Source organism: Pleurodeles waltl, chromosome 2_1, assembly GCF_031143425.1.
Source record: "Pleurodeles waltl isolate 20211129_DDA chromosome 2_1, aPleWal1.hap1.20221129, whole genome shotgun sequence".
Classification (NCBI taxonomy): Eukaryota; Metazoa; Chordata; class Amphibia; order Caudata; family Salamandridae; genus Pleurodeles; species Pleurodeles waltl.
In genome coordinates, this window is record NC_090438.1 from 87745497 (window position 1) to 87769135 (window position 23639).

General features: G+C 47.3%; 1 protein-coding gene across 2 annotated transcripts in view; it reads left to right on the forward strand.

The window, feature by feature from the left end:
- Nucleotides 1–23639, forward strand: part of LOC138261443 (rho GTPase-activating protein 20-like) — a 306296-nt gene that overhangs the window by 233117 nt on the left and 49540 nt on the right. For both annotated transcript variants that reach the window (XM_069210394.1, XM_069210402.1), the window contains 2 exons: nucleotides 18847–19032; nucleotides 20828–21003. In XM_069210394.1, the coding sequence (XP_069066495.1) occupies nucleotides 18847–19032; nucleotides 20828–21003 (362 nt within the window). The remainder of the gene's footprint in view (nucleotides 1–18846; nucleotides 19033–20827; nucleotides 21004–23639) is intronic.

The following is a 23639-nucleotide window of genomic DNA, read 5'->3' on the forward strand; positions in this document are numbered from 1 at the left end:
TAGAGTGGAGGAAGGAGTGGTCACTTACACCTGAGTGGGCTGTGCCTGCCCTCTCAAAATGCAGTCTCCAACCCCCTGGTTTGTGTCTGGGATCTGACCTGGGCAAGGCAGGATCTTGTGAACAACAGAGACTTTCCTTTGAAGTAGGCCTACTTCAAAAGCAGAAAGGGGTATCAGTATTGGACCCAAACCCCCTGAAAATTAGATTACTTCTGATGGATACAACTACCTGTGGATTCCTCACCTAATGAATACTCCCATGGCACCAGCATTCGACGGAAATCTTCTTCCTAGTCTCTGCACGTCGACGAGGACGTCACTCTAGCCCACGCGACGCCGTCTGACGTCATACAGGCAATAAGAGGTCCTCGACGACGTGCCGACGTCAGTTCCCTTTTTTCCGTGCATTCGAAACGGTTATCTTCGAGGGAGCAACTGTTACTTTTGTGGTTACAGTGTATTTTTTGCTGCGTAGTCCTTCTCTGCAGTAATAATGTCGCAGAGAAAGTCGGGTTTCAAGCCTTGTCGAGAGTGTGGGGGCAAGATGTCAGTTACAGATCCTCACTCCGACTGCCTTTGGTGTTTGAGCTCCGACCACGACGTCTCAACTTGCGATTCATGCCAGCACATGAATCCGAAGGCCCTCAAGGAACGTGAGGCTAAGTTGTTTATGGCGAAGTCGAAGAAAGAAAAGCATCACAAGAAGTCTTCTTCGCCAAGGCATCGGCGTCATCGAGACTCCCGGCGCCGTAGAGATTCACGGCGCCATTCAAGCATGGAGACTCGTTCCAGGTCGCCTTCGGATCGGCGCCGGAGGACTTGGGAGGTCAGTCCCGCGGTCAAGCCGCATCCGTCGACGCCGTTGCCCTCTCCGGCGTCACCGACTTCACCTGGGCAGGCGTCGGTGATTGAGGTGATGCAGCCTCTTCTGTTGTCTCCGGCGTCGCAGACGTCGAGGCCGGCGTCGGGGTCGTCTTCGATACAGGCACCCCAGTATCCGGCTTTTCCCACCCCTGGAGCCGATAGTACCGCATTCCTAAATGCGATGTATACCATCTTCCAACAGATGGCTCCAGGGGGTGCTCCGGCTGGTCCTTTGGCCTTTTCATTGGGTGATCTTGCGCCTCTACGGCCGGCACCCTTTATGCCCTTTCTCCCTTTTGGGAACGTGGGCTCGGCGCCGGTGTCGGCACCGGTGGCCGCTCCGGTGGCTTCAGAGGGATTGGCCCCGGAGATTTCCATCCCGTCGACGTCGGGATTTCGTCCTGTGACTCCGGTGGGTCCATCTGCTCCAAGTTCTCTTCGTCCTGCTCTTTCATCGGCGTCGAAGTTGCCTGTGGCGCCGGACGCGGCGTCGGTTGCTTCTGGGGATCGGCGCCGATCTTCGGCGGAGGCCATGTCGACTCCGCGTATCGAGCAGAGGCTACATTCGAGGAGACGGGCTCTTCGTCTATTGGAAGAGCAGGAGTACCAACGAGTCCTGGAGGAAGGAGAACTGGAGGACTCTGGTGATGGGCTGCATGGTCTGGATACAGCCAGTGGGCTGGACACTTCCCCTGAGTGGGATCTTTCGTCTCCAGGGGAATATACGGAGGAGGCGGCTTCCTTTCACGCTGTAGTTCGGAAGGCCGCTAACTTTCTGGACCTGCCTTTGCCGGTGGCAGAGGCGAAGCAGAATCTTCTAACGGAGGTGCTACATCCGGCCTCTGCTGCAGCGGAGCCTCTCTTGCCGTTTAATGAGGCTTTGCTTGATCCGGTGCTAGAGGTGTGGAAGAGGCCAGTATCTTCCTCAGCGGTTCATAGGGCTGTGGCCAGGAGGTATCGAGCTGCGCCATCTGACCCTGGCTTTCTTTCTAGACACCCTACACCGGAGAGCTTGGTGGTGCAAGCCTCCTGTTCATCAAAATCAGCGCCTGGATCTTTCCCGACGGTGCCTGGAGACAGGGACTCGAAAAAGCTGGATGCGCAGTCCAATAATTTTTTTTCATCCTGAAGTCTGGCGTTGAAGGCCACCAACGCAACTTGCATTCTGGGGAGATACATCCATGCTCTTATGGATGACATTTCGTCATCATTTACAGAGCTTCCCCAGGGTCTTTTGGATGTTGTTTCGGACGCCCAGGCTGCCGCGACCCAGATTATTCAGTCTGGGCTGGACACGACCGACTCGGTGGCTAGGGCAATGGGCACGGCTGTGGTGGCAAGGAGACAGGCCTGGCTCCGTAATTCGGGGTTTTCTGCGGATGTGCAGTCAACCCTATTGGACCTCCCGTTTGATGGGGACAAACTGTTTGGGGCCAAGGCAGATTCAGCCTTGGAGCGATTTAAGGAGAGCAGGGCCACAACCAAATCGTTAGGCTCCAAGCTCCTTCTTCCTCTGCCTCTTCCAGATTTTTCAGGAGGTTTCGTGGATTTGGGCGTGGCTCTTACTCCTCTTCCTTTCGGGGGAGATTCCAGCAACCTGCCTCTTCCCATCCCTATAGATCTTTTAGAGGGAGAGGTAGGGCCCGCCCCAGAGGAGCCTCTCAGCAGCACTCTGCCTCTTCCTCGTCCTCTGGAGGGGTGCAGCAGGGAAAGCAGCCTTAGGCTTCCACCATTTCCCACTCACTCCTCTCCTGTAGGGGGAAGATTACGGCATTTTCTCCGCAAGTGGAAGACTATTACAACGGACACTTGGGTTCTCAGTATTGTGGGAAAAGGCTACTCCCTTCCCTTTCGGGAGTTCCCGCCCCCCATCCTGCCTCGCCCATCTTATTGTTCAGAAGAACACCTCTTGTTGCTAGAACAGGAGGTACAAGTCCTCCTTTCAAAGGGCGCGGTGGAGTTGGTCCCAGAGCAGGAAAGGGGTCGAGGTTGTTACTCAAGGTATTTCCTGATTCCCAAGAAGGATGGTCGGTTGAGACCAATCCTGGATCTGAGGATCTTGAATTGGTTCCTCAGGCAGGAAAAGTTCAAGATGCTGACCCTGGCTCAGGTGCTTTTGGCGTTGAACAAGGAAGATTGGATGGTGTCTGTCGACTTGCAGGATGCTTACTTTCATATCCCGATACTCAAGTCACACAGGAAGTATCTCCGGTTTGTGGTAGGATCGCAGCACTATCAGTTTGCGGTCCTTCCGTTTGGTCTTACTTCAGCACCTCGAGTCTTCACGAAGGTGATGTCGGTGGTTGCGGCAGAGCTCAGAAGGAAGGGGATAGCAGTATTCCCTTACTTGGACGACTGGTTGATCAAAGCCAAGTCTCCGGAGCTTGTGTTGCATCATCTGCAGTGAACGACTCAGTTGTTGTTCGACCTGGGCTTTTCGGTGAACGAGTCCAAATCTCACCTGGAGCCCTCTCAGCGCCTCCTGTTCATAGGGGCAGTACTGGATACAACATTGAGTCGAGCCTTTCCTCCGCCTCAGCGGATTCAAGATATTCAGGAATTGGTTCCAATGTTTTGAAGTGGAGCGGTAGTTCCAGTCCTCAAGGTCCTTCGTCTGCTCGGTCTGTTTGCCTCCTGCATTCTGTTGGTCACGCATGCTCGCTGGCACATGAGGGCTCTTCAGTGGTGCCTCCGAAGGCAGTGGTCTCAACACAAAGGAGATCTAGAAGGTGCTGTCAAGATCTCCAGAGATGCTGCTGTGGACTTGAAGTGGTGGATTGCGAGCAACAATCTTTCACAAGGAAAGCAGTTCGCGCAGTTGCCACCAGTGGCCACGGTCATAACGGATGCTTCCACTCTAGGGTGGGGAGCTTATCTGGGGGATCTGGAGATCAAAGACCTTTGGTCTCCAGAGGAACAGATGTTTCATATCAATCTGTTAGAGTTACGGGCTGTACGTCTAGCTCTCAAGGCCTTCCTCCCTTCCCTTCGTGGTCAGTCGGTACAGGTCCTGACGGACAATACTACCACGATGTGGTACATAAACAAACAGGGAGGAGTAGGGTCGTACCTTCTCTGCAGAGAAGCTCTTCGACTATGGTCCTGGGCAAAGGACCATCAGATTTGCTTGGTAGCAAATCATCTGGCCGGGGTCTTGAATGTACGTGCGGACGGTCTCAGTCGCCAATTCTCGGCAGACCACGAGTGGCGTCTCCATCCAGATCAAGCCCGTTTGATCTTCCAAAGGTGGGGGTTTCCTCGGGTAGATCTGTTTGCCACTCTGGAGAACGCGCATTGTCCGTTATTCTGCAGCCTCCAGTATCCGATGCAGGGAGCGTTGGGGGACGCGTTTCAAATAACCTGGTGCGGCCAGTTGCTTTACGCGTTTCCTCCCATACCCTTGATTCCTCGAGTATTGAGGAAGATTCGCCAAGACCGGGCGCTAGTCATCTTAATAGCTCCGGATTGGCCAAGGAGGGTGTGGTACTCCGACCTTCTCCAACTCTCAATGTGCCCTCCGCTCCGTCTCCCTTTCAGGGCAGACCTCCTCTCGCAGTTGCAGGGGCAGGTTTTACACCCCAACCTCCAGAGTCTGCACCTACATGCCTGGAGATTGAACGGGGCAACCTGAGTTCCTTCTCTCTTCCGCCTGATGTAGTGGATGTTATATTAGCGGCCAGGCGACACTCCACTAAATCTATCTACGCTAATAGGTGGTCTAAATTTGTTGCGTGGTGTGGAGAGAGGCAGATTGATCCCTTACATGCTCATCTATCGGACGTTTTGTCTTTTGCTCTGTCTCTAGCGCAGAAAGGTTGTGCAGTGGCTACCATTAAGGGTTATTTGTCGGCCTTGTCAGCCTTCATTTGTCTTACAGACCAACCATCGTTATTTGAATCCCCTATTGTTATCAGATTCTTGAAAGGTCTTCTAAATAAATATCCTCCAAAACCATTTGTTATGCCGCAATGGGATTTGTCCTTGGTCCTGACTTTCCTTATGGGGTCCCCTTTTGAGCCTATGCATTCTTACCCCTTAAGGTATTTGGTTATCAAAACAGTTTTCCTGGTAGCTATAACATCTGCAAGGAGAGTGAGTGAGTTGCAGGCCTTATCGGTAAAGCCCCCTTATACAACTTTTTATGGGGATAAGGTGGTGTTGAGGACCAAGGCTGCTTTCCTCCCGAAGGTTGTTTCACCGTTCCATTTGGCTCAGACAATTACTTTGTCCACGTTCTATCCTCCGCCTCATCCTTCTAAAGAGAAAGAAAGACTGCACCGTCTGGACCCAAAGAGGGCGTTGAGCTTCTTTATTGATAGAACAAAGGATTTCAGGCTGGAGGATCAGCTGTTCATCGGGTACGTGGGCAAGAGGAGAGGAAAGGCAATCCACAAGAGAACACTCTCCAGGTGGGTTGTTCTTTGCATTAAAATCTGTTACTCTTTGGCAAAGAAGGATCCTCCTGAGGGCATTAGAGCTTATTCCACCAGAGCTAAGTCGGCCACTTCGGCCTTGGCCAGAGGTGTTCCTGTGGTCGACATCTGCAAGGCCGCAACTTGGTCGTCCCTTCACACTTTTGCGAAACATTACTGTTTGGACTCTGAGGTCAGAAGGGATGGCCATTTTGCACGGTCAGTGCTGCAGGATTTCTTGGTTTGACCATTTAGGCACCCGCCAGCGGGCGTGGTACTGCTTTGGGACTCTATTCATTTGGTGAGGAATCCACAGGTAGTTGTATCCATCAGAAGAACGAGTTACTTACCTTCGGTAACGACTTTTCTGGTGGATACATTAGCTACCTGTGGATTCCTCACGGTCCCACCCGCCTCCCCGTTGCCTTTCTGGTCTTACCAAGTAATCCTTGAGTGCGCTCCTCTTGGTCTTCAAGGTTGCAATAGATGTTGTATATATGGATACTTGTGTATATTTATCTGTATATATATATGTATATATCTTTGTGTATATACATGATTTGCATATATTTGTTCGTTTAAAAAAAAAAAAAGAGAGTTATATTAAATTTACAGCTATTCATTGCAATATTGTGTATTTTACAAGGTTATGGGATGTTGCCTTGCTCTTTCATTGCATTGGGTTGTTGTTCTCATGCACGTAAAAAATGTTCGTACTGACGTCGGCACGTCGTCGAGGACCTCTTATGGCCTGTATGACGTCAGACGGCGTCGCGTGGGCTAGAGTGACGTCCTCGTCGACGTGCAGAGACTAGGAAGAAGATTTCCGTCGAATGCTGGCGCCATGGGAGTATTCATTAGGTGAGGAATCCACAGGTAGCTAATGTATCCACCAGAAAAGTCGTTACCGAAGTTAAGTAACTCGTTCTTCTGGAACCAAGAGGAACCTCTGCCAAGGAGAAGAGCTGGAGCGCTGGAGGAAGAGTACTGCCCCTTTGCCTGTGACTGTGCTTTGCTGGGTTGGCCTGCAGTAGCTGCTTCTGCCTGAGAGAGGGAAAAGACTGACTTTTGTGTGACTTCTCACTGGTGAAGAATCTCCAAGGGCTTTAACTGAGCTCGCCTCCTGTTGTTGAAGTCTCAGAGACATCAAAGACTTCTCCCTGCCAGCACCTGGACTCTCTGCTGAGACTCCTGCCCTGCCAAATGGTGCCCTAACCTGTCTCTGGGCCCTTGAAAGGTGAAGCTGGTGGAAAAAGACTGAAATCCACACAAAGACCGGCGTGCGGGGAAGTTTTTGACACACCATCCGCAACGCGGCTGATAAACAACGCACCGCGAGCCTCACGGCTGAAATCGACGCTCTGCCTGCATAGCGGCTGGAAGATCGATGCATCGCGGCTGGAGAAACGACACGCAACACCCACTAGCGGCTTCTGATAATGACGCAAACCCCATGCAGTGCAGTTTCCTGACACCGTGCAACCGGATTTTAATGCAACATCGCTAGGCATGAAAAATTTACGCAAAGCCTTCCCAGACCCAAAGTGCCCGTCCAGAAATCGACGCATCGCTCTCTTGAGAGGGAGAAAAACTTTGCAACAGTGACCTCACCGGAGAAGGAAACGTTACACTGTCTCACTTGCGAGTAAGGAATCGACACAATGCTGACTTTTCCGATGCATGCTCGCCTGTGCTGCTTTATTTTTTATGCTAACCAGGTACTTTGTGTAACAACAGCTTTTCCTGTTTTCTAAGGATTAAGACTCTTTGGGGGTCATTCTGACCTTGGCGGTCCATGACCGCCATGGCGGAGTGCGGCGGAAGCACCGCCAACAGGCTGGCGGTGCTCGCTGGGCGATTCTGACCGCGGCGGTAAAGCCGCGGTCGGAAAAGGGGAGCCGGCGGTTTCCCGCTGGTTTCCCGCTGGCCCAGGGAACCCGCCATGGCGGCGCTGCTTGCAGCACCGCCATGGGGATTCCGACCCCCTTAGCGCCAGCCTGTTTCTGGCGGTGGCCACCGCCGGAACCAGGATGGCGGGAACGGGTGCCGTGGGGCCCTGGGGGCCCCTGCACTGCCCATGCCACTGGCATGGGCAGTGCAGGGGCCCCCTAACAGGGCCCCACAAAGATTTTCACTGTCTGCTTAGCAGACAGTGAAAATCGCGACGGGTGCCACTGCACCCGTCGCACCCCTTCAACTCCGCCGGCTCCATTCCGAGCCGGCTTCATCGTTGAAGGGGCTGTCCCGCTGGGCCGGCCGGCGGTCTTCTGGCGGTCGCCCGCCGGCCCAGCGGGAAAGCCGGAATGACCGCCGCGGTCTTTTGACCGCAGTGCGGTCTTTCGGCGGGAACCGCTTGGCGGGCGGCGACCGCCGACCGCCGCGGTCAGAATGACCGCCTTATTCTTTTCAAAATTCATATTTTGACTTGTGCATGTTGGATTTTTGTCGTTTTGGTCTTGTTAGATTTAGATAAATATTACCTATTTTTCTGAACTGGTGTGGTGTCCATTTTGTAGTGTTTTCACTGTATTACTGTGTGTGTTGGTACAAATACTTTACATATTGCTTCTGAAGTTAAGCTTGCCTGGTCATGCCAAGCTACCGAGGGATTGAGTGGGGGGGGTTAACCAGGTGTGTTTCTCCTTTACCCTGACTAGAGTGAGGGCCCCTGCTTGGACAGAGTGCACACTGACTGCCAACCAGAGACCCCATTTCTAATAAACATTATTACCTATGGGGTTCTATTTTAAGTCCCAGTCTACATTATTTTCAATAGGAGGGTGTTGTGCTACCAGTGGCATCTAGGGATCATGGACCTAGGACCTTTTTGGCTGTAGTGATTCTGAAAGTGGAATTTCTTAACAGTAACGTTCTTACTCTTTTGTAGGTGGGTGCATGCCCCTCTCTAAATTCCTCTTTAGCCCTGCCATAACTCCATCTTACTCCTCCCAAAACCTCATCCCCTTTATTCATGATTTCCCCTTTTTCCATTTATTCCCCGTCGCTCCCACATTTACTAGTAAAACGGAGAACTCTGAACCTAAAAGATAAGGGAGGAAGAGGCATGACTGCCACATGTAGGGTTTTCATTGTATTACTAGACGTACTACAAAATGCAGTTTGTGAAGAGCCTCCTTCCTTTCCCTTTGACAGTGACTGAATGGAGTTCAAAGTAAGCCCATCAAGAGAAAACCAATGTGGAGCATATAATAACTGCATGCATTTCATTTGAACGTGGTTGTTTGGGGTGTGATACGCTCTAAGTAAATGCATTCCTAGATTGTTAGTTGGATCTGGGCGTCCTGAGTCAGTCTGCTATGTCTCTGTTGTTTTTTCTTGTTGTGTGCCAAGAGTAAAAGACAAAACAGTGACCTTTTTAATGTAAAACAGGAGAGATAGGCAGAAATATAGATCTGGTGGCTGAACTTCAAAATGTGAAACCAGATAACCTGAAAATAATACCTTCTTCCGTACGTGTCCAAATTGTGTGAGCCTATCCAAACGTTTAATTTTACAGAGCCTCTTTTTCTTTATTATCACATATGCAATTACTTTTAAATAGTTGAGTTTAGCATGTGCACTGTACGAGCACCTCTTATTTTTGATTAAATAGACTATAATGTTGCTCCATAATAATCTAGGCTATATTCAGGATTTAAATAACTTCTGACTGGCCTCTTAATTCACTAAAAGGCATAGTTGGTGGGGTTGGGGTGAGCCGTTAGTTTCTAAGTTCATGTTTAAAAAACTAGCTCTTTTAATAAATGTATGTCTATGCAGTGATATAGTCTGACATACTAATTTGAAACGCTTCCGCATGTTAAAGTACTACACTTTTAAAATTTTTTGAAGAGACTGAATAATACTTTTCCCTTATGATTGTTACAGGATCTGCATGCCAAATGTTTTCATGGCTTGATTCGTGCACAGACTTTTAGAGCCAAGCCAGACCATTGGCTCGGCCATGGCTTGGTTCACCCTATTAATTTACTGGTGTGCTCACTACTATTTTTGACTCAGGCTTAGTAAATGGGGTCTTACTTCACTTGATAAAATGATTTGTAAAATTTGAGGCCTGGAAACATGGAGCCCTGCCGACATGCACAGATGTAACAGCTCTGCCATCAAGGCTTCTTGTGGCAGCAACGAAGAAGAGTGCATACAGTGAAAATACTTTTAAAATCAGCTACCCCAGTGCCTGGACTCAAGGCTGTTGTGATGTACGTGACCAATTTATGTGTTCCTAGCAACAGCTACCAGGGCCATGTTGGATGGACAGGGAAGTAGCTCCATGCATTGTGTGTAGGATGTGACACACTTCAGATGCATTCTTAGATTGGTAGTTCGGTCTGGGGCCCTGAGTTCGATCTACTATGTCTATGCCAGTTTTTTTGTCAGTCTCATATTACTATGAGTTTTTAACTTAACTTCTTCATCTTCTTTGATCAGAAACATAAATATATGTAGCTACTGGCTTACCATAAAAAGTAGTAAATCTGTAACCATATAAGTACTACTTGATAGGGTGCAAATGTACTACTTTTTTTAATTTACAGAGATTGGCAGTAGTAGGCATGGAAGCTGTACCAGTCATCCAAAGGGTGATGGGACAAAAGCTTTTAAATAGTCCAACCAGTGTCAATCGCTTGGGTAGCATGTCAGCCTATCATTTTTCATCTAATACAAATCAGTACTGACCCTGTTCCTCATGGAAGCAGGTCAACCAAGACCTTGGGCATCTACCTCCTCCACCCTATAGCTCACTGCTTTTCTTTTTATTTGAAAAATTTGAGATTCACACCCAGAACATCAAACTGATTAAACTACACCTCTGCAGATGAAATGCCCTTTGATAATTTACAATTTGACTTTGATGTTTTTAACATAGTTGTGGCTCCTTGCTTTCAAAAGCTGAGGGCTGTTGCAGAAATCTAAATGTTGGTTTCCCCAAAAAACATTTACCACCATTCCGAAATGGTAACAATGACATTACATTTATTTGAAGAATAATAATGTCAAATTTAAACCTAAATTATCATAATACCATAAAATTACTGTTTGTAAAGAACAACTTAATTCTAAGAGATTTCTTGGCACTATATAATAATTATGTCATTTCTAAATGATTCAGTTTTTGCTGTGTGATCTCTAAATGAATAGTGATAACAATAATCTTATAAAGTAATCCTTTCTCGAGTGCATTTTGAAAGAGCATGTTTAGCCTAATTTGCCTCTTTTGATTTCTGTTTGTCAGACTTGGGTGTAACAATATTCACACTGCCTGTTAGCAGCAGCGCTCAAACTGAGATAACCCTGAGCCGAGCTGTCATCATCATCACGAATAATTGAGACATTCTTGTGGGGTCTGGGTTATGAACTCTTAATACAGTGTTTGAGCAGTGTGAGGTAAATAGAACATTAAAAAAAGGTGACAAAAATTCTAAAATACCTGTAAATCAATCGTTTCTCAAAGGTTGGCGAGTTTTGCATGTACCTTAATCTAATTTTAATCTTGTTTATTTGCTATACCTTGGTCGTTGAGGGCCTCATTACATGGCTGGCGGTGAAACCGCCTCATGCCAGGTGGATGGACTGCCTAATTATGACCCTGGTTTTCGGACCTCAAGGGGACGGCTGTCACAGTCAGGAATATGGTTCCTGACAGGGTGACGACAATCGGACTCGTGGTCAGACACGGAAGCGCTCAGTTCAGCGCGGCCATGTTGATCACAACTCCACTTTCCTCCAGGCTTTTAATGGTGGGGACCCTGCCATGAAAAGACTGTCAGAAAGCCAATGCTGGGGCCGCAGGGCACCCCTGCACTGCCCACGACCATGTCGTTGGCATTGCAGGGGCCTCCCTGCCCAGCACCCTCGTAAGGCACACTGTCTGCTCTGGCAGACAGTGTGCATTCCAATTGTATTGGGAGCACCCTCTGTGTGACAGCATTAGCCTTGGCTTCATGAAGAGCTGAGGCCAATTCCACCGCACAGTTTCCACAGGGCTGACCGGCGGAAACCACAGATTCCTGAGGTTTCCTCCGGTCCGGCCAGTGGAAACCTTGTTATAGGGCGGGAGAGGAGCCCGCCAGCTCCGCGGCGGTCTCCTCTCCACGGATCTGGTGCGCCGACCATTGTCTCACCAACCTCATAATGAGGCCTTGAATGTCAGAAAAAGGAAGTGCAGCGGCCCCTTGTGAGAGATATAAGGTGCTTTGATGCCACTTCTTGAAGGTGATCCTAGTCAAATAGCCCATTATAAATGCTATCGAAAATATCTCTCATTTGAAAATAAAACTTTTAAGACCCAATTCAGAAATACTTCCTCTGTGACTGGAGGGGCATCACTTGGATGGTTAGGACTCACTCAGGCTGGGCCCAGCTGAGGGTTCAAGATGGTTGGGACCTTTTCTGTCCCTCAGGCTCTTATCAGGAGGACAGCCAACTAGCCCTTGGAGTCACTCTGTTAGTCCTGCAACTGATGAAATAGGGCTGAAGCAGCAGGGTAGACCTCTGAGAGTTCAAGGCAGGCTTCGGACAGGAAAGCAGTCTTTTCAGGTTCAGCAAAGCAGTCTTGTGGCATACATATCAGGTCACAGCAGCAGTTAGTCCTCTGAGCCCTTCCGCAGGTCCAGAAAGTGAACTGAAGAGTGGGTCTGAGGGTCCTGTTTTTATACCTGGTGACTTCTTTGAAGTAGGAGAAGTTTCCAGAAGATTCTATTTGGAGTGCTTGAAGATTCCTGACTGTCCTGCCCTGGCTCCAATCTGGCTGCATGAACAATGCAGGGGTGACAAGACTTTTGTGTGAAGGCAGAGCACAGCCCATTAAGTTGCAAGTGGAGCTGTGCCCAGCTCTACCCCCGATCCTGTCAGTTGATGGTCCATTCAAGCACACCTAATCCCAGTATTCTGTGACTGCCTGGGAGAAATAAACAAGGTCCAGCGACCAACTACAAACAGTCATGTGACCCAGGATCAGGCTGCAGGAACCAAATGGTTAGGACAAGAAAATGACAACTTTTTAAAAGTGGCATTTTCAAAATTCTAACTTAAAATACGACTTTACCGTTAAAGAGAATTTACAAAACAAAAGTTAGCGGTTATTTAAAGTAATAAGGCAACCCAATATTATCCTATGGGAGATGTGGGCCTCACAATAGTGAAAAACTAATTTAAAAGTTTTTTACTACCAGGACAAGAACAACTTAGGGACATATTCAGCCTTTTCATTACATTGTCAGCCCCATAGCTACATATGGCCTGCCTTATGGTGACTTATATGCAATAAAGGGGGAGTTTGAGCGTGACAAGGGGGTTATAGTGCTAAATCGAATTGGCAGTTTAAACCTGCATTCAGCCTGCAATGGCTGGCCCGGGAAATGTTTTAAGGGTCTATTTAAGTGAGTGGCACATTAAGTGCTGCGTGCACACTAATAGCATTTAATGTACAGGTCCTGAATTATGGTATATCACTCTACAAGGGAATTGTAAGTAAATTAAATATGCCAATCAGGGGTAAGCCAGTTTTACTGTGTTTCAGGGAAAGAGCCAAGCCCTTAAGTACTTGTTAGCAGTGGTAAAGTTTACAAACTTCTAAAGCCAACAAAAACACATTTTAGCAAAAAGTGAACGGCAAAGGCAAAGAATTTAGAGGAAGACCACCCTAAGGAAGACAGGTTTGGCAGACATAAAGATGTTATGGATGTAAGGGTTAGCAATATATGAATTGTAACTATAATGAGGCTGCCTCCACTCCTGGCTAATAATTTTAAGGGTAACCAGCTAGGAGCCCATCATTATTTTGCAATTGTAAACTGATTTACATTGTTGGTTTTGAGTTAATTGCTTTTGTTTGAGGCTGGCGAGAGTTACAAGGTAGTTAGTTCCATCCAAAGGCTGCTTTTGTGGGTACAGAGTATCTATTGAGTAGTCTCTGCTCTGGATATGCTGTTAGAAGACACGTCTTCCCTGTTGTGGCCCTATCAAGTATACTCAGTTAGCACTCCTGCAGACGCTTCTTCCTAAGGGTGGCAATTGACTTTCATTATACACATCCCACTCAGGCATTGCAACTGGTTTGATCGAAATGTTCTTCTAGACTATCTCTTGGGGCCACGTTCATCTTGCTATGGGTAACTTCTTAGCCCATTGTTTGGCTCGTTGCACAAAATGGCTCTGGGCTAACATACTCTAAGACAGTGTGGTGTGGCATGCACCTCGATGAACTGATGTGCCTGATGGGTGGGCACTAATCTGTTATCTCCTGGAAATTAATCAGCCCAAATTGGAGACAGGAGTAATGAAAGCAATTATTTCGAAAGATTCCTTGTTTAAAAAGGCAGTTTCATTTTGTCTGGCAAGGAACAGGAAGGCCTGGTTTGAGCATTTATTCAGTCTATTGGTACATTTAGGGCCATATTTATGACCTGCTTTCTGCAGCTCTTGTACCACGCAACATAGTGCAAAAGTGACGCAAACCTTAAGTGAGATTTATAAAGCCACATAAGGCCACCTTCGAGCTTCGAGGCCCTGCATGGCTTCATAAATCACACGTAATGTAACGTAGCGAAATCGCTATGTTACATTACTCTGTGCGACAGAGGCATTTCTATAGGGCTTGCGTGGATGTTGTGACGCAACATCCAGGATTTTGACACACTCTCAGATTTACCAGAAGTGGTGGACCTGGGTATGCGCCGGGTGAGGCGTATTGAGGAGAAATATCTTTATTTCTCCTTGTTTTTCCTCTTTCTATGTGTGCTGCAGAGTGCCTCTCAGCATTCTTTTTGTGCAAGAAGGTGTCACTTCCTCAATCCTGCATGCAACGCAGGCGCCCTTACAGCATGATACCATGGCGTTGGCGCTAGGCTGTCAAAAGGGCGCCAGCGCAGGGGGAAGGACAGGAATGCGCCATATTAGATAAATACAGAGCATTCCTGCACTTTCCTTGTGAGGCAGGGCAGCACAGCAAGGTGACTTGCTGCTCTACTTTGTGCCACAAAGCCCATAAATATGGGACTTTTTATTCTTTTCTCACTTTGCGCTCCCCTCAGACTTACTCTTCAGAAGATTGTGTGCCATGGTCTGCTTCGTTGCCACGTTAGAAGCCCGCCTTCCAGGGATCATGTAGCATATGGACTTTGGCCCTTTGTTATCACTTGCAAGTCTTCATTAGAATACTATACAACCTTTTAGCTTCTTTCCCGTTTTAACAAACCCTCATAGGTTAAGGTCCCTTGGTGGGATGCCATAGGGGCCTGGTATGAGTTGCACTGTACTGTACTGATGCAGTGGTACACCTCAACTCAAAAATGTTAAGGTGCAGTAATATCTCACAAGCACCATGCAGTTTTAAAATAAACACCGTGAAGTGGGGCATTAGTATGTAGGACCTGATTTACAAGTTGTAAAACCACACGCAATTCCCAGGTCCATTGGGTTTAATGCATACTTTTACCACCTGAAGCCGTTGAGCCCCTAACCTGTCTGTCTCCTCACGCCTGCCTTCCTCCACCTGAAGACTGAATCATCCGAGCACCATAGGTGCTACTCAGGTCCCACAACTCCCTGCCACTCTGACCTGCAGCTTCCAGCTCCCTCCTCCCATGCTTCCTTCTACTTTTATTTGTGCCGCTATCACCTAAGCAGCCCACCAGGTAAGAGGGCATTGAATGTTCAGATGGATTTGTACATGTATGAATTTGTGGGTGCTGGAGTGTGATCTACATTTTAGGCACACTCCTATAAGCAATTCCAAGACATTATTTACTCATACTGTGGATAGTCCATACATAAAGTAATGGTCATTCATCAGACGGCACTCAAGCTTCAAATCCAAACTCCAATTGGCTTGATTTGATTTGGCCTGTCACAAATTGAAACTCCAGTCCTGCAGTGCAGTTCAGCTAGTTTTAATCGATTTCAAAGCAGCCTCAGATCAGCCAACACGTGTTTTGTCCTGGGAAATATCCCACCGACTTCATCAGGGCTGGTAATCAACAAAAAACCAAGAGTATATGTGTCCAGTCTCTTCAAATTCTGAGTCCTTCAACTCTTCAAAAGTCTAAAGTCACTTAGTATTGACACTCCCCGAGGGAAGTAAATCTCAATGCACTGCGAGTACGCTGCCATACTACCTCTTCTTTGAAGAGGTAGTATGGCAGCGAACTCACAGCGCATGGAGATGAACTGCACTGCAGGACTGGAGTTTCAATTTGTGACAGGCCAAATCGAATCAAGTCAATTGGAGTTTGGATTTGAAGCTTGAGTGCCGTCTGATGAATTAACCTTACTTTATGTATGGACTATCCACAATATGAGTGGATAATGTCTTGAAATTGTTTTAGTGTCAGAAGGCGGGCAAAAATGAAGCCAAGATTTCTTTGTGTCTGCGGGAGTGGGTGTAGTGTCCATGAAGGGAAATGACCAGCAGCCGAGCCACTGTTAAGAGGATGACCTACCAACAACACTTTAGTGCTACTCATTTTCAGATGCAATACACTTTTATTCATCCATTCCGCTACTGCCACCATGTATGAATTACATTGGCATTCGATGTTTAGATGAATGGTCAACTGGGTATGATCTGCATACCGTAAAATATGCAGCCAAAACAAAAACCACAATGGCCCCATTAACTACTGACTGTATTTACTGCCCCGAACTGCCACGCCTTGCATGTTGGTCCCCTAGATAGATCATGGAGGCCGTTACTGTGACCTACCTGCGCTGTGGCAGACAGGCCATCAGGCCCTGAGCCCCCGTTATCAGAAACCCTTCTATTTGCCCACATCTTAGTGGACTGGGTAACTGCAAATTTTACTGGGCTGGTGAACTGCCAATGTATAGCAGTTCAGTCTCTCTGCCAAACTCTATATAAGGGCCTTAGTCCCAAAATATTGTTCAGTGATCAGCGCCAACTTTTCTAGCCTTCCAGTAAAAACGATAGGATGGCTAAAGCAGGCAGGTGTCAGATGTAAATCTGTTATATGAAAGTAGCTCGAGTTTTTAATAAGATTTTCCTGAAGTAATCTAACAGATTGTGAGGAAAGACCCTTGTAAAAAGAAACGAAAAGAACCACAGCAGGGTGAAGACACTTCCCTTTCTAAATTTTTCTTAAACCAGAAGCATTAGTAACACGATTGTAATAGCAATTCGAGCATGATTTCTCAGTGGCAGTTTTATATTTATGTAGGAATTTCGTGCAAACTTTTCTTTGTGGCATCAAAGTCAGCCAGTGGTGCTCAGCCACCTTGGAAGTCATCCAAATGGAATCAGACGGTTCGAATACCTGGACTCCTTGAGTCTACAAAAATGGGAAGTTATGTTTTTTAGGCAGAGTTTCATGAATGTCACCTAAAATCCAGCGACTAAAGTCTATTACCTGAGTATCCACATTAACAGTGATATCATAATTAACATTTAAAGTTTTTATGAGAAGTTGTGTTGGCGACTGTAGACCAGATCTCCTCAATGAAGGACTTTGGGGGTCATTCTGACCCTGACGGGCGGCGGAGGCCGCCCGCCAGAGTTCCCCCCTCCGAAATACCACTCCGCCCGCCAGCCCAGGGAAAAACTCCCTTCCCACGAGGATGCCGGCTCGTAATCGAGCCGGCGGAGTGGGAAGGTGCGACGGGTGCTGTTGCACCCGTCGCGTATTTCACTGTCTGCCAAGCAGACAGTGAAATACTTGTAGGGGCCCTCTTACGGGGGCCCCTGCAGTGCCCATGCCAGTGGCATGGGCACTGCAGGGTCCCCCAGGGGCCCCGCGACCCCCCCTACCGCCATCCGGTTCCCGGCGGGCGGACCGCCGGGAACTGGATGGCGGTAGGGGGGGTCGGAATCCCCTCGGCGGCGCAGCTAGCGGCGGTACACTGGCGGGAGACCGCCATTGTTGCCGGTCCGACCGCGGCTTTACCGCCGCGGTCAGAATGCCCTGCGGGGCACCGCCGGCCTGTCGGCGGTGCTCCCGCCGACCCTGGCCCCGGCGGTCTTAGACCGCCGGGGTCAGAATGACCCCCTTTGTGTTGAAACTAGATGTGTTTGTTTTCCTGTTTCAACAGTCAATAGAAATGATCAGACCTTGGTATCTGTTATGTCCTATTACATTATAATCTAACCCAATTTCCTTTCACGATCATTTAGGCCCTTGTTATGAGTGTGGCAGTCCTACTGCCACAGGGCCGGTAGTAAAGACCGCCATATTATGAGAGTGGTGGTTTGGCCCAAGCCAAACCGCCACAATGTCCCCCAGCACCTCCAGGGTGGTCGGACCGCCTGGCCGGAAGTGAGGACCACCGGCCTGGTTGCAGCCGTGAGACCGCCGGCGATATTATGACACGGCAGATCACCAGGCTTTCCGTGGCGGTCGCACCACCACGAAAACCCTGGTGGTAACTTCCCCTTGAACAGGAATCTCTATTCCTGTCGCTGGCACCCTACCCCCCCAACCAAGTCCTCACATATCCCTCCCCCCCAAGACGTGGTGACAGATTGGATTCTTGAAGTGTTATGTCATTTCTGTTGTAGTTCCACTGCAGTGGGGCCATTATCAGGTTGGGTTATTTGGGGTTTATGGGAAATGTTCATTACGTCTGTTAATTCTCCTGTAAGGGGATGTTGGCTGGATTTACGTCCTCATTTTTTGCATCATTCAAATTTATTCGGGTGATGACAGGTTGACTGTTTGTAGAGGTATCTCTATGCTCTTGTAATTCCACTTTGATTATGGTGCTGGAACAGAGCCCTTAGGATGGCCTTCATGAACCAGTGCAGGAGGGGGAGGGGTCCATCAGTGTTGCTCAGTGTAGTGGCTTATGTTTTTTTTTTTTTAGTTGTGCGTATGTTTGTTTCAGACTTTCCTTGTGACGTTGGTGAAAGTATGCGTAGGCTAGTATTAAATGTATATTTTGCCCTTATTCCCGTGTAAAGTGCCACCTTGTTTTATCTAGACTTGCATGGTGTTGAGGTTTTCCCTTGTAATTAAGTTTGGGTCTGTGTGGATCTAGATTCTATGTTTTATCTTGGAACAAAACATGTCTAGCGTGGCATGGTGTTTAATGCAGTGCTTGATGTTTTTGTTAATGTTGCCTGTGTGTGGAGTTGTCGATCGATGCATGGATTTTCCTGTTGTTCAGTCTTGCTAAGAAGGGAGGTGTGCTGGGTCCTATCCTCTGTGATCCTGCGCTCTGCTCTGTCCTGTAGTCTTGTTGGGTGTGTTAGCTTCTCTGGAGCTTGTGATGTAAGGTGGAATGTGAGAGTGAGGCACCTGGGAGTCTGAGAGGAGCAGTGGCTGAGCTCCTGATGTGGTGCTACATGTGTACATATATTTGAACCCTACCTTAGGCTGATGGAATAACTTATTTTAAAGTAACTTAGCCTAACTCTACTAGTTGTGATGTGTACACAGGTGACACCTCGTGTATTTAGCGGTTCTATGAACCTGTGTATGGGGTGAAGCTCCAGTAGTTGCAGGCGTGGGCAATGCTTTAGTGTGTTCACGTTTTAATGATTTGTTGGCTACTTCAGCACTGGAGCTTTCTTCACACCTTCTTCACTGTATTCCTGCAGGCCATGAATACCCATTCAGCATCATAATGAACTGTCTACGCGACTTTGCAGACCAGTGCCAAGGGACCAACAATGTTCTGCCAGGTGAAGGCATTGAGCCCTTTCTGGTGGAACAGCTACCCAAGGACAGGCAATGCCAGTTCATCTTGAAGCCTAGACCCCAGGCACCCATGCAACTGAGGAGAGGTAAGGAAGGGTCAGACTAACACTTGGATACTCAAAGATAGAATATCATTATCACTTGTGTAGAATGGCGACTGTTGCTAAAAATGGGAAATCGCAAACCATAAGATTTCCTAAAAATATATGATTAATGATTTTTTAATACTCTTGTGCCTCTATGTGACAGTAACAAATACATGTATATTAACAAACATGAAGATATGCTCGCAAGGAAAAGGCAGCATAGTTTGATTTCTTGCACTTGAATGTGTAGCCTAGTTTATATAAGGGGCAGTAACATAGAAGCAGGGAGTAATGTTCATTACTACCTAGTGCTCAATACAACAAAATATATAAAGGAGTACAGTACCTGGCTTAAAGATCCACCAGCAGAAACCCCTGCCAAGATACCGGGCAGTGCTTAATTTGCAAATAAAAACGTGCCGGTGCCCAAAGCTCTTTTTTGAAACACCCGGCTGCTGCATTTAAATGTGTGAGCCATTTCAGGCCTCTTTATTACATTTACAGCCACTCCTTTGCAGCTTTCTGCTTTCTCCCTCTGCAACGCGTTTTCGTTTTTCTCTTCCTCCACTTTTCCCTTATGTCTCTTTTGCTCGCTTTACATGCCTGATGCAGAAAACTAAGTCGGCCCTCAAAAATAGTTGCAGATGCCCTGCATCGGAGACCACTGGCTCAAATTAAGCACTGATTCCAGGCGCATAGGCACACCTTGTTTACATGACTTTTGCCCCCATGGAATGAGGGGGCACAAGCAATGTAATCCTGTTTCACTCTGGTGGCAAATGAGGAAGTAGAAAAACCACGCAGCGCAAGACAAGACTTCGAACAGTCAGGGGTACATTTATGAGAGCTTTGTGTCATGCTTGCTCCACCCAACGTGCACATGCATGTCGCAGACCCTCTAAGTCAGAATTTTGAAGCCACTTTGCGTGGCTTTGAATGCCTTAAAAAATCTAGAATAATGCAACGCTGCCAAATCGTTGCATTGCATTACTCAGCACAAGGGAAGCGTTCCATGGCCATTGCGTAGGTATTCCCATGCAACTCCCAGAGTATTTGATGCATTCCCAGATTTGCCAAACCTGGTAAACCTGGGAATGAGTCAAAAAGATACGCCTTCCCTGGAGATGTGTACTGAGGCAGAATATCTTTATTTCTCCTTGTTTTTCCACTTTCTGTATGTGCATACTGCAGCACACATAGCAAGAGCAAAATGCCTCAGAGGATTGTTTTTGTGCAGGAAGGTGCCTCTTCCTCCAGATAAACAATTCTGCATAAAACGGAGGCACCCTTGAACCATGGCGCGAGGCAGCCCATTGTGCGCCAGCGCAGGGGGACAGGACAGGAATGCATTGTATGCCTTAAATACGGGGCATTCCTGCCCTTTCGCAATGATACAGTGTTGAACCGCGCTACTTTGCCATAAATATGGCCCAGAGGGTACATGGAGTGGGGGGTGGGCTTTCCTGGTGTAGTCTACGTTGCTTTCTTCTCGAGAGCTTTACATTTGATGACTGGCCCATTTCATTGTCTGTCTCGGTGAGAAGGGATTTCTTTTATGCGACCACGTTCAACTCAGGAAAACTTGCGAGGCATGAACCTCCATCCGTGAGTGGCAGTGCTAAATGTTTATAATGAGGGACTGTGTTCTCAGCCCAACAGTGAGAGTTCTAACTTTCTAAGTTCTGGCACTCAGTCAGTGGTGCACCCCTATCAGGGTTTGTTTTACCATGTTGTGTTCATTATACTTCTTTATTTTAGTCTGTCTCCTTTATCAGACTCCTGTGGTTTCTTTCAGAATCCACACAGAAGCACTCAAAAAGGAAGAAGTCTCTCATTGACTGGGCGCTTCGACGGAGTGGCAGCTCCCCCGGTGGCAGCCCTGCTTCCCAGTCTCCTGCTACTCGGAGGAAACTCTTTGGGCTGTCTCTTTCCTCGGTCTGCCCCAATGGAAGCCTCCCCAAGCCCATCATAGTAAGCACAGATATCCTCATGCTGTACACTGTTTGACAATGCATGGCTTCCTTGAAGGCAAAGACGTGGCATATTGAAAGCCACATGCTGTACTGCTGACCTCTCACCTTCACACAATACTGGAGCAGCAGGGCCGTGAGAGGCAATATGCAGGTTTATTAAAAGAGACCTTTTAGGTGCTGATCCTTCAAACTAGTGGTTACCTTGTTAGCCATGGACCTCTCCTCTAATCATGACCTTTAAGCTCATCAGAATGGTGTGCTACTGGTGTAAATTACTTCCTCGGAACTACTCCCTGATATATAGAAGCACACAACAGTCCCCAGTGCTGAGTCGTGTAAAACGCCTTGGTAGTTACATAGTCATTCATATTCGTGCTTAGGTAACACATGGGCAGAGCCTATGTTCATTCACAAAGCTAGAGGATCATTTCCCCCACCCTATGCAGTTATTTCACCTTTAAACCCATCCAGTAGATAACACAACAGCTGATGAGGTGGTGGTACTACCTTACTTAGAAATCTGGTTGCCAAAGTTTGCCAAAAGTTTGAGCTGTGCTTGTGGAGCGCAGAAAAGCATCAGTACATGTCAAGGAGTGGGGGGAAAGGGTGGTTACTTGCAAGAGCCTAGGTAGAGTTGATAGGAAGGTCCCTTGGGTTCCTACTACCCACCACCACATCTGGTATCAGTTGTGCCCGAGGCATAGAGGACAGCGGTAGAAGATGGGACATTGGTGACGAAGAGGGAGGCGTCCTTCCACTGAACATTGCAGTAGGTCTGCCACTCCCTACTATAACAGATATTACCCCATAGTTCAATATGATCCCCAGACATTTTGGATCCTCAAGTACCCATCTGCCCCTCCCTTTCACCTCTCCCACTGGAATCACTTTCAAATCTGTTATGACACAGCATTATTGTTTGAGGGACTCCCTTCCTTCTAAAGGCCACCTAAAGTTCCTCGTGAGTGGATGATGGTATAGGTCACTGGCACTGGCACTGACTTTTTCATAACCCCCCACTTTAAAAATACACGGATCAACTACCACAGGTTTCCTCTTACATTTGGAGTAGATGGCCACATCTTTGGGGATCCAGAGTCAACCTCAGGAATAGCCCATAGATACTATACCAGTCATGAATTTCTAAAAGTATTCCGAATATTCAGTACTTATGCAGGTGCCCCATTAAGACCCCAGTTACAAGTAATGCAGAGTGAGTTTGCAATGGCAGCGTGAGTGCTTGCACGCAGAAACAAACCCTTAGCAGGACCGAGGTGAGATTATCCAAGGTGGGGAAGTTAGAGGAACACGCAGTCTTCATTATTTCCTTTTTCCAGAATTCCGCAGGCAGGAATGGCTTCCCTTTTCAAGTGCCTCTCCATGTAATTGCAGATACAAAAAATTAGTTTTTAAAGAGGAGAGGTTGTGATCTATGAACTGAGGTATCAGCCAATTCAGAATTAAATTACACCACAATAGACCCAGTTTCACAACACACTAATATAGTTGTATAATCACATAGTCCAATATATTACTTTACAAGAATAACTATAACCAGCACTAATAAAAAATGCCTCACAGTAGATTGGACACAATCGTCCTATTACCAGAATCTCATTAAAGATCATTCACAGTTCATCAAAAATTGCAATAACTACTAATGATTTTTTACCCAATTAAGTGGCCCCACACACATAGACACATTGTATGCACTATTTGACTAACTCATCAAATTCCACCATCTGTTTCCTGGAACAACATAATTTGCACGTAATGAGCAGAATCAGAGTGAGCTGTTTTTATTGGAAATAATTTGCAGACCTTCCTCAGGATATGTATTATTTTGACATTTTTTCAGGGCTATCAGTACAACCGTATGCTCTTAGAGTTTTAGCCGTCTGCTGGAGAAAACAAATGGAAAAATCCTCGCACATAAGGATAAACTAGATGGTTTCACATTGGAGTACAGAGAACCTGATATGTTCAAGGCACACTGCACGGGCGATGTTTTCATTTATAGGCTGAGCAGTACTGCATAAGAACCCAGGGGTGCACAAAAAGATGAAATCCTCTCTCAAATGGTGGATGAATCACAATTTATTTCAATATCAAGCAAATCAAGTAGATCATGACGTCATTGACTCAGAAATCAGAAATAAACGTAGACATGGACCAGTCATCAGCATCTGCAGCACTGGTTTGAATTCTTGTGGTTAGAGTTGTACATCTCAGGCCAGCTCCTGAGGGTAAAATGCCGAGAAAACGTGAAATTCTGCTTGCAGTGCTGAACACTTGATGATGATTATCAGTCATGAGTTGTTGAACTTTTAAAGAAAACCCAAAATGAAAAATAGTTGGGATTAGGCTCCTTCCAGAGGAGAGCCGAGGAGCGTCTACCGTGATAGATGCTCTCTATTGTAACTATTCAGGCCTGTTCCCTTTTTAGGAATACATGATGCTCTTCAGTTTGCGATACTAGGAATTAAACCCCTTCCCCAAGCACAAGATCAACAATGCTTTAGGGCATTACTCCACCAGGGAATGTAATGTTACCAAATCACCGTTCTCCTTTATACTTTGCCACCCTGCATGAATTAAAATCACTCCCACGATCTCTCTTCAGAACTGCTGCTA